The sequence below is a fragment of the Buceros rhinoceros genome, unplaced genomic scaffold, assembly GCF_000710305.1.
Source record: "Buceros rhinoceros silvestris isolate BGI_N320 unplaced genomic scaffold, ASM71030v1 scaffold13491, whole genome shotgun sequence".
NCBI lineage: Eukaryota > Metazoa > Chordata > Aves > Bucerotiformes > Bucerotidae > Buceros > Buceros rhinoceros.
The window spans coordinates 6,357-17,599 of record NW_010394902.1 but is presented as its reverse complement, the minus strand read 5'-3'; the positions used below and the strand labels follow the sequence as shown (position 1 = coordinate 17,599).

Sequence of the window (11,243 nt, the reverse complement as noted above, 5' to 3'; positions counted from 1 at the left end):
ATGCAGCGATAATCCAGGGCATTCTGACGCCACCACTTCCCTCTACCAATAGAGTTGGGAAGGAGGTGGGAGGGGACACATTGTCCAGAGCAGATCAGTTCCTTGACAGGCTTGATGCTGCGGCAAGGTCCCTCTGTGACATAGCGGGTGGTTCGCATTTCTCTGCAGCTGAAGTCGGAAGCCTCTGCAAACAAGAAACACATTAATTACTGACTACTGTCTTCCTCATCCTTGAGAAAGCACTTCTTTGTGTCTGTAGCAGATACCTAGCTCTGAGCTAAACACAAGCTGGACATCTTGAGTGGGGGATTTTGGGAAGATTATCTCCAGAGACTTGTGCAGCTTCTGAATATTTGGCCACTCTACTTATAAGAACCTTAAATAACAAAGTACAAATCGATGTATTCTCTTGGCACTAGTTAAATTCCATGTTGGGATTGCACAGGAGGGCAGTGGAGCTTCTGAAGTGTAACCCCAGCGGTTACTTCATGGGAAATTTTGACAGGATTCTCTCAGCTTCCTTTACCTCTGGGCAAAACCTTTTCCCCATTGCTCCAGTTTAACTCTATTGGTTTCAGAGGTTGACTCCAAATTTAATAAAATTTAAATTCTTTTGCAACAAAGAAGGTGTTCCTTAAGTGATTTTTAAGTAGCATAATATGATCCAGGTTAGGGAAATAGCAGGTAACAACACTATTAAGGAATTCCCCGTCTTCAGGCATTAGGTTTTCCAAGTTTACTGCTCTCTGTGACAATGCCACAGGTACAGCATTTCCTTCAGACAGCCAGAGGCATCTTCTGGCTAATTAGGAGCCTTACAGTGGTATTTCCCCCCTTTTTTCTCAGTGGATAGCTACAGGCAAATGAAGCATTAGGAAACACAAGATCTTTCAGCGTTAAGGATTTAGAAAAACTTTCTTACTGTAGAAACAGACCTTTTCTGAAGGCGTCTCTTTTGCCAAGTGACATGCTCGGCTAATTGATTTATTTGGAAGACAAAGAATTTTATTTTTGAAGATGTGAATCAAAGAACCTCATCTTGATAAACATGTTCTTAGTCCAAGGTACGGATAGTTTTAACTCAGGGATCCTGCTTGTGGTGGAAAGCCTCAAAAGTCAGCTTACGAACCGAGCTCTCTGTATGGCCCATTCTCCTTGCTGTGCGCAAGACGTACATCAAAAGAGAATTCTGTCCCCCAGCCATCAGCGATAGAATAGTATTTGTACAGACATTTTATTTTTGCTTTTCCTGTGAACTATAGAAACATGATTTTTAGTGCTTAGGTTTATATTTATCAAAGTACAGCTAGCAAGATTTCATTTTTAAAAAGCTTGAAGGACTGCATTAACAAAACGAAACAATCGTTGTCGTAACGCTGTGACAAAAATGCTGACAACTGAACTCCACATGCACTTCGCCTGATCCTCCCAAGTTCACTTAGCATTTCAGAAAATTAGGTCTGTCTGTGTAAAAAGTAATGTTCTGAATCAGGTGTATTGCACCACCACAGCACATAGGCAGATGCAATTAAATATACGGGCGTTTGCCTCAGTGCTACAGGTTTATTTTCTGTGCATATGTGTTCTGTCCTGTATGTGTGCAGGTTCCACATGCTGCAAAATTATTCATGTCTGGTGCAAGGTCATGTGTCTTGGGAAGGTCTATCCACTTTGGATGTTCATTTTGATTTCCTCTGGTAAAGATGTTACAATAAGTATGGAAGGCCATTGCATTTCTTGGTTAACTGTCCAGTCTCCTCCACTCTCTTGTTATTATGTACATGTACTTGTACAGTACATATTATTATGTCCATGTCCTATCCACTTCAAAAAATATGGATGTATCAGTTACCTCTCAGTTGGTGCCAGAGTAGCAAGAGGCTAAAAACTGAAGGTATTCAGATGTAACAACAACAACAACCTGCCTTGACCTAGTGGTTGGGGGGAGTTGCTTGTGAGAGTGCTCCCCCTTTTAGGGATTTAAGACCCTTATAAAGTTGCACTTTGAAAAATGTCTAATTTTTTTCATCTTTTAAAATATTGTTGACACTATGGTTTAAAACACCTTCACGGACAGCTGCAGCAGAAAATCACAATTCCTTTCCAGCTGTCCCCAGAAAGGGGTGGCTAGCTCAGACCTGCAGTGCACAGTAGTGGAAACTGTAAGTTTGACTCGTTGCTCTGTGTGTTTGGTAGCCAAATCTGTCAGTCCGGAGGACCAAGTGCACCCTATTTGCCAGCGGAACACTTCTCTAAAACAGCCTTTCTTTGTTCTCTACCGTCTTCCACTGCTCCTCACACAGCTTGCTTTGCATCATTCATAATGTTAGACGCTTGGCCAAATGCAGTGACAATCTAGTATGAAGTATGTCGGTGCTGATAAAGTAGACAAAATGATTCCAAGATTGTACACCTCTGCAAAATAAAGTCCCCTCCAATTAATTTGGGAGTGCTTTTGTAACAGCTCTTTGGCTGCTGCAAATCTGTCTGTTGGCAAAGGACAGTGAGCAGCAAACCTCTCATCCAGGGGAATGCAACCTCCAGGTGCTATTTTTGCTGTGTGACTCTTTCTAAGGATTAAGAATTTATATTATCTCCACTGTCAACCCACTGCCCCATCCTAACATCAAAGGTGACTTGTGATATTTCCTCATAGTGCTTGCAAGCACAAAAGACTGAGAAATTTAAGTAGTATCTTCTCCCAGCTGTATGTGTTGGAGTTCCATCTGCAGAGAGCACAGCGCACAGGGATGCATATTGCAGTACCTACGGGTCATTCGATGGACAGACCACAGTTTTCATCAGTAAACACCAGCATATCCCTCCTCTAATTCACATCGATACTTCAACAGCAGATGTAACTCCCTATCACTTACAGCATTAGGTCCACTCCTGAAGTTTTTAATAAATAAACACATATGATAACAAGTATTCTTTTACAAACTGTCTGTTAGGGTCCAAAACAGTAATAATGATTTTATGTTTCTTACCGTTAGGATCTGGAGCTTGTTGTATGTATCTTCCTCCATGTTTTGCCTGGTTCATTGTGTTGTTGTTGCTGAAAGTCTGCTCCACGGGTGTTTCTGTGTTTTCAGTGATCTCAGGAATGATTTCTGTAGCATCATTTTTAAACATTTGCCACCCTTCCACAGACTGAAATGCAATTTGTATTAAGACACAGACAGAGCACACAGCCCAAGAGATCTGCATGGTGGCAGCTCACAGATTAGCTTTCCAGCACCCTGACAGTCTCAGATCCCAGGCAAAGGCACATTATTCCCCCTTTTTAAATCCTTTTTAGAACCAAACCAGCCAATGACTAAACAAAGTGGGAAGGGCCAGACAACAACTCATTCATCTCAGCTTTTGTCAGTGAGAAATAAAATGGGTGTGTGGGGGTGGGTTAGTGACAATATTCTACAACTTCTGTGTACAAACGTCTCATGTGCACTTCATTTTTGTACCTGGCAACAATGGTGATTGACAAGACTAGGATGAATTGCAACCTGGCAAGTCTTTCTGCAGCTTTTTCTGTTAATGTTATAGTGAAAAACTGCTTCTGCCTCCATATTTGAATCTTTAGCTAGTGTCTCTCTCAAAGGTTTTTCAGGCTTTTTATTTTTATGGTTGTTCTTCCACACCTCTCCCCCCCCTTCCTCTCCCCAGGTATAAAGTAAGCAAATCTAAAAACTGTAGCTCAGTGGTTATGCTTCTCAGTCTCTGCAGGCAAATGATGGGGCGGGGGGAGGGGGGGAGGTGGTGGACAGCATTTTTTTTCCTTTACAAAACAAGGAGCACTACATTTGTTTCACGAATGTACTGGGAGAAACAGGAAAGAGCTTCTTTTCAAAATGAGAAGTTTTGCTCGGTTCTCCTTCAAAAATAGGCAACCTGGAATATATTAGTTAGGGTAAACAGCCAGGATGTTGGACACCAGGCTTTTTGATGTGCTCTTTCTCACATTTTTATCTCTTAAAAAAAAAAAAAGCAGCATTTGCATTTGCTTTAAATTCATCGCATACTACTACTTCTGCTGACATTCTGTGCAAGTATTGAATATAGGACATTTGCTTATTTTAAACCCAAGAACATAACCCGACTGATTTCCATTCATGATGCTACCAGCAAGAAGAGAGAGACTTGATGATCTTATGTCTAGGGCACCTACGCCCACAATGTTTCAAAATCTCATCTACAGTATTTTTCTTTCTTGAAAAAATACGGTGATAGCGGTGATAGTTGCATCGTTTCTTTGTCTCAAGACCACATAGACTTACGAGTTATTTGCAAGTGATGTCAGGCTAAATACATTGATCAGAAAGCCTCTCAGCTTTTTAGTAAGGTTACACACCACACCGAGGTCATCATAGCTACTGAAAGCAAAATAGCTTGAAGCAGTGAAGGGTCACCCACGTGTGTCACTGGAATGTTTGTCGCACGCATCCTCATGAAAATATTTTATGTAGAAGAGATTCAAAAGTGATTCACTGCCTGACTTTTCCCTCCTACTCTAAGACTCATTACCTAAGGCTTGCATTCCATTCTGACAATTCCCTGATCTGGCACAGAAAACAGGTGTCACCGAATTTAAAGTGGAGGTGTGCTCTCCCTCGGTGTGACCTTGGTGATAAATAACAGCTTTAAACAAAAGCAATGACCTGAGGACATTTCCCCTTGTCAGCCGTACCCGTAGACAGCCACACACAGTAGCTGCGCTAGCGGTACTGAGTCTGGTGAGCCTTCCGCACAGCTGCTCTGTACAATGGTCCTTCCCTAACATAAAGGTATCCGAAATACATTGTGACGTGCTTGCTCTCCTACCATTTCTCTCGTGCCTGAAATTATAGAGATTAGCATTCTCAGAAGAGTCTTCATTTCCAAATATTCCAAAGAAACTCTAAAAGCAATCATGCGTTGTGTTGCATACAACTGTGTGCCCTTACTGCCGGCTCCCCTTCCGCCTCTCCTCCAGCCCCCAGCTTATGCATCCTACCATCTCAGAAATTACTGTTTTTATGGAGGGATACAACACACTGTTTTCTTTCTACAAGATGGTTTTTCCTCCACAGCCAGTCAGGATATCATTCTTCAATACAGACCATCGTCATGCAATTTGCCTGAGAAGTTCTGATTCCCTTTTCCCTATGATCAGCAGCAGCAGCAGCACAGATTATCTTTCACAAATAACTGCCTTCTTTACTTAAAGCAGTTAATGATGGTCTCACAAACACAGGAAACTCAAATACTCAGCCACTGCAAACATTTTTCCAAGCATAATTTTTCTCGCTTATGAGTAAGTCTATTTTTGGGTAAGAGCTGCAGGTGAAATCCATTCACCAGCAAGGGATACGCAAGTTCACAGGAGCATCACATGGCTGATCACCAAATAAAAACGATTCTGAAGAAAAGACAAGACACGAGCTTGGAAAGCTGTGGAACTATGTTCCTTTCAGGTTTCTGTTTGGTTGGTTTGATGTTTGTTTGGGGTTTTGGGTTTGTTTTTTTTTTCTTCTCTTTTTTCTTCTAAGCACAAGCCAAACTCCTGTGATGAACTTACCTTTGAAATTGTGTACAATGATGTCAAGCTCTGCTTTCAGGCCTTTCGGTACAGCTATATTTTTTCTTCTCAGAAGGAGAATCACAGAATTGTTTTGGTTGGAAGAGACCTTTAAGAAGCACTGAGTCCTCACTCTGCTTCTGCTGTGCACTCACCCTGCACAGCCAGGTCATCGCTAAACCACGGCCCTCAGCACTACATCTCCACCTCTTATAAATGCCTCCAGCGGGGACTCCACCACTGCCCTGGGCAGCCTGTTCCAATGCTTTACAACCCTTTCTGTAAAGAAATTTTTCCTAATATCCAACATGAGTCTCCTCTGTTGCAACCGGAGGCCGTTTCCTCTTGTCCTATCACTTGCTACTTGGGAGCGAGTGATCTTCTAATGGCTCTCAAAGGAATCCAATGGTGTGGGGTTTTTTGTTGTTGGTGGGTGTTTTAGGGGTTTTGTTTGGTTGATTTTTTAAACTGAATAAATCAGGAAGAATGACCAGCAACTAAACAAAGATTTTGAAGTTGGCATTATTTTTATCAGATAGGAATACCTTGTATTCTTATTCACCAATAGTGACCTTGTCCAAAGTGAGATTCCAGCTTGTGGCACTCTGGAGTACAGCTGAAAAGCAGAACGGGCCGACCAGAGAGAACCACATTTACACTAATCAATTGTCACAAAAAACATACACATTTTCTTGATGCAGCTTCTCTCAGTACTTGAACAAGCCCCTCTATTAATTGCCTTAACATTTACCTGTATCACCCACTGGGAGAAATAACACAAAAAAAATCTATGAAAGGAAAAATCAGAAGCTATGTTTAGCCTCTGGCTTAAAACTTCTTGTCCACAAGCTAGGAGGGCAGCCTAACAGAGGCACAAGAAGAATCCACATCCCATAAACATTCAGTTTCCTTAGCTGCAAAAATATTCTTCAAAATCCTGTAGCTGCTTGCCTGCTCACAGTACTTCCTGCCAACAAGCAGATGTGGTCTGGTTTGTAGCTCCCCACACACGATTGCTTTTTGCACTGTTACTGCAGCCCAGTAAGCAAACAAGGTCATGTCAAGCACAATTTCAGAGTGAGCCCTCACCCACCACCGTGGAACTGAGTTTGGATCCTCTGTATTCAGAACTGGGATTTTATTTTCTGAGCTGAAAAACCACCACTGGAGCCATGCTAAGAAGGAATCAGGCGTATTAGGGGAACGGTTTCAAGAAGTAAATTGGCATGATATACTTAGTCTGAATGCATTGCTGCTGCCCTCTGGACTCAAGACTTCTGCCCCGGTGCACTTGCACTCTAACACTGAACACATACAAACCAGCTTCCAAAATCAGTTCTGTCGCTTGCAGCTTCCGGTGCTCACGACGCAGCCCCGCGCTCTGCCCACGCCTGGGCTGAGTGTATCCAGGCTCTAAAACGCACATGTGCAATTTAATCCTATCTCTGGACAATGGCTCATAATTTACAGGCTGCCCAAAAATTCAGTTTCTGACACGTTTAAGAAGAATTTGGTTGATTCTTAAACATTCTTACAAGATGCTGCTAAGCCACCCTTACCCAAGCAACTTTTATCTGTCTCGTAAGAGTTCTGCCGAGTGACATACCATATCAGTCTGTATGCTATGATGTGATCTCCTCCAAGCAGCCAAGAATAAAGGGAATCTTAGTTGTCTCCCACCAGAGACTAGCAAATGCACTGTTAAATCATCCTGGTGGCTGCCTTTTTCAGGGGTAAGACTAGACTACATTAGAGTCACACAATAGCACTGTCGAGGCATGGAACGAGGACTATCGAGTGAAGAATAATAAGCCTACAGCTCCATCTGGTGAGTCAGCCAGCCATTGACCTTGGCATTCTGGAATTAAAAAAACCCACACCCAATACTTAATTGATTTACAGGATTTATTTGCAGAATAGAACGAATAGAACACTGATTCTCACAAACAAATCCTTAGAAGATACCTCTCAGGCCTGTTCTATTTTCAGTTTTACTCACTGGTGAAGCCCAGAAACTAATTTTAGTAGAACTCTCAGTGCTATACTGAGATTTCATTAGATAGTCCTAATGTGCTAAAAACATTATAGTAAACTAGCAGAACTAATTAAAAAAAGAAGGGAAAAAATCCTGCTTCTAGTTTTAGCATCAGAGAATTAACTACATCTGGACAACAGACAACAGCTCAGTGAAAATATTTAACTGATGAAAACAAACATTGCCAATATCCTTTCTGCTGTTCTCCTTTGCTCAGCAGGAGGAAGATACATTTGACACAAGTCTTTTTCAACTCAGAGAGCATGGAGTGTTCTTATACACAGTGCTTTTCATCTTCAAAGCCTTTTATGACGATTAACCCTTTTTCACATCACCAAGAGAGGAAAGCGTGGCGTGCTCGTGGTGAGGGAGACGCACGTTACAGAGAAGCCACCCCACCCCTTCCCCAGAGTGCTGTCTACTCTAAAAAGTACCCCGCTGCTATTCAGGATAAACATATTAAAGTAAATCCAAATCACATTTTTTAAGCTATAACCAAGAGGTTTCAACTAAAAAAATGTAGTGGTGCTATTTGCAACAAGTAGTTGTTTTTAAAAACATCTTTCCGAATTAGCATGCTTGTAAGGAACATCGCACAGCAAAGGGCAGGTGTGCAGTAGTTTCAAGAATAAGAACACTTTCTTCCAATACTTTCTCACTTCTATATTACATGGAAAGAAAGCTTCCATTCCCATTTTCTACAATTTTTCCTTCTACAACCAGAAAGAGAAATTCAGAAGTATACAGCGTATCGTTATGGATGAGCAGCATACAGGTTCTCTTTGGCCAGCTAAAATAGGCAGAGGAATTTGCAACATTACTGTACTTAAACAGCGAGATAAGACTCAGAGAAAGGGTATGATCCATTAGCAGAGCACTGGTCCGATGTTCTCACTATTTTTAGCCTCCTCTAAAAGCAGAGCTAGAAATGGTTTCATTACTGAGTCACCTACCAGTAACTCAAAATAGGACACACCATCTTAGAGCTCAATTTTTAAAATCAGTTTATAGCATTGTCTTATTTATTCCTTGCCATCCTCATGTTACAAAATATTTGTTAAATCAGTTTTGTTATACTGAGATAAATGGGCCAGAGTACCACTGAATTTACCACTACAAGTGAGCAGTGTCCCACATGAATTAAAAGAATATCTTGAATATAAGAACAAATTCCTACATGTATTAATTTGTCAGTATTTCTTGATATTGACAAATACAAAAGCATCGCCATAAGGTAAACAGACTCAATTTTAATAAACCATTCTGGTTTCAATCCGACCACTATCAGCCTTCTTACAGTCTATGGAAGAGTAACAAAAATCTAATGCTTAATGGACTCGTAGCTCTTTAATGGACTGGAACTTCCGACTTCTGTGTAACAGGTCAAAGATAGAGTGCACGCCCATGAATCTTCAACTGTATTTTTTCCTTGTAGTGCAGATAGGTATTATGAATACCTGCTGTGAGATGAGATAGAAGAAAAAAAATCTATGCCCATAATAAAGGTTTTAAAAGGATTATTTATACAAGACTGCAGTATGAAAAAGTCAGTATAGTAGAAAAGGTAAGGCCAGTATTCCTATCTCCCAAGCTACACAGCATGAAATTAGTAACTAGGAATTTCAGAGAATCAATTAATTTAATGCTGATATAATGGGAGAAAGCAAACAGGTGTGTAATCAGCCAATGGAACTGAACATGGCTCATTATTACTGAATCATCCTGGTTCAAAATGCGCAGTAAATACTGACTCGGTGTAGGGAGGTGAAAGGAAACACTATGTAGAGCGTTCTCACTTGTCCCTTTAAAGGACACAAAAGAGAAAAGGCTACTTGATTTGGCAGTTCTCATCCTGTGCAAGGGAACAGAAGTAAACCTCATCTCCAATCCGAACAATCACCTCTGCGGTTTTATTTTCAGTTGGCTAGCTATGCAGAACTCCCCTCGCCGCTCCTACCCTCAAACCACAAAACCCCAACAACCGGAAGTAAAACAACGTACATCCTTTACGATTTTTTACTAGGAAACTGAATACACAAAACTAGACCTGGACTTACATGTGTTACTAATACAACAGTGTTTCTGTTTAAAATCTGTCAAGACTTTCAATCTAGAACTACCTTAAGGCACAGATAAAAAGGGAACACGTACATCTCAGGTTCTATTAGTTTAACCACTTTAAGTTTGCAGCGGGACACCCTGTGCGTTCATACAGTGCTGTAACACACGTACACATTCACACACCAAGTCAGGCATACGGTAAACGAAACTCCCTTTCCCAATATTGCAATGACTCGTTTCATCTGTATGTCAAACACAATCAAAACATCATTTATTTTAATAGAAAGGAAATGTTTCCTGTTCTGTGGGGTACAAAACAATGCTCGTTTCTATTTCTCGAAACCATGCAAGCAATCCAAGAAGTCGAGCGTGTACTTCTGCGAACTGCTTTGTAAGCACACCTGTGCTGCCCTACTGGAAGTAATCTGCAGATGTGCTCATGTCATTCCGTCTTCATAAACAGGGACGGTAAAGAAGGTAGAGAGACACCGCAGTTCAACACTATATTATATTCTGCCATTATATTCTGATACTTTGGACTTTATCATACATCCAGTACAAGCACTCCTAAATACAGACGTTGTAACTTCCTTGCTCAAGTTTTTTCCTCCACATTAGCTCTTGACATTTTTTTCATGTATGACTTCAAAAATAAAAGTGTTTAATATCAGACTACTTCACGTCAATCACAACAGCAAGAGCTACAAATATTCTTGGAAATACAGTGTGCATCAAGATTGGACTCTGAATGGCTTTGCTACCACACGCTGTGTATTGCATAAATCCACACTAAACACTGCATACACTTCATTTGACAAGCAAGTGCATCTGTGCATTTGTATATACGCTTCTCCATTCCTTGAAGCTCCTACACTCAAACTTTAGGCACCTGTGTGCACGAAAAGGAAGCTTTAGAAGATACAGTACTTCAATTAAGAGTGAGTGATGTGTTGGGGATCCCAGAAAATGGTGTTCTGGTGGGATACAAGACAAGGCTTAAATGAATCACACTCAATGTCAACGCAAACCACATACGCTACGGAGTCTGCAGGGGGCTCTGAACTACACGTGAAGGCAGCTGTTACCACTGGAGTTACCCCCCCAAAAAACACCTCTTTATTGCAAAGCTCCAAACAGTGACACAATTTCGTGCCATCTTGAAAGACAGATCCAGAGTTTGAGAAAGATACTTTCACTAGACAAAAGCAGGAATTCTGTCTCCCACACACTATGTGATTTAGCTTCGTGGTTGGGGTTTGGGAATCTAAAGCACCTAAGATATCCTCCGATGGTTTGAGAAACATCAAAAAATATCACGGTGCTCTATTCTAGGGCTTCAGTTTGCCCTCCTTCACTAATTGCTCATTGAGCTGGCAAAGCTGCCTTAGAAAGCCATCATTGGGGCCAATCTCTCGCTTCTGCTGGACAGTGCTCAGTGCAGACTTGACATCCATATTTTGGCGAAGCATGAGGTAGGCGATGACCAGTGTAGGAGAACGGCTGTAGCCCTCACGGCAATGTACAAACACTTGTCCTGCAGGGAAGACAGGTCATAATTTGGGTTATACTGGAATATATGTTTGAAAATCA

At 41.3% G+C, this 11,243-nt stretch overlaps 2 protein-coding genes across 2 annotated transcripts in view; both read right to left on the bottom strand.

Moving 5' to 3' along the window:
- The window catches only part of SOST (sclerostin), a 3,544-nt gene extending 334 nt beyond the window's left edge, over window positions 1-3,210 (bottom strand). The window contains exons 1-2 of the mRNA XM_010145377.1: window positions 2,991-3,210; window positions 1-184 (exon numbers count right to left, since the gene is read on the bottom strand). Of these exons, the coding sequence (XP_010143679.1) occupies window positions 1-184; window positions 2,991-3,210 (404 nt within the window). The remainder of the gene's footprint in view (window positions 185-2,990) is intronic.
- A 7,090-nt stretch (window positions 3,211-10,300) lies between these two features.
- DUSP3 (dual specificity phosphatase 3) overlaps window positions 10,301-11,243 on the bottom strand; it is a 4,320-nt gene continuing 3,377 nt past the window's right edge. Inside the window, exon 3 of the mRNA XM_010145378.1 lies at window positions 10,301-11,187. Within this exon, the coding sequence (XP_010143680.1) occupies window positions 10,982-11,187 (206 nt within the window). The 3' untranslated portion in view covers window positions 10,301-10,981. The remainder of the gene's footprint in view (window positions 11,188-11,243) is intronic.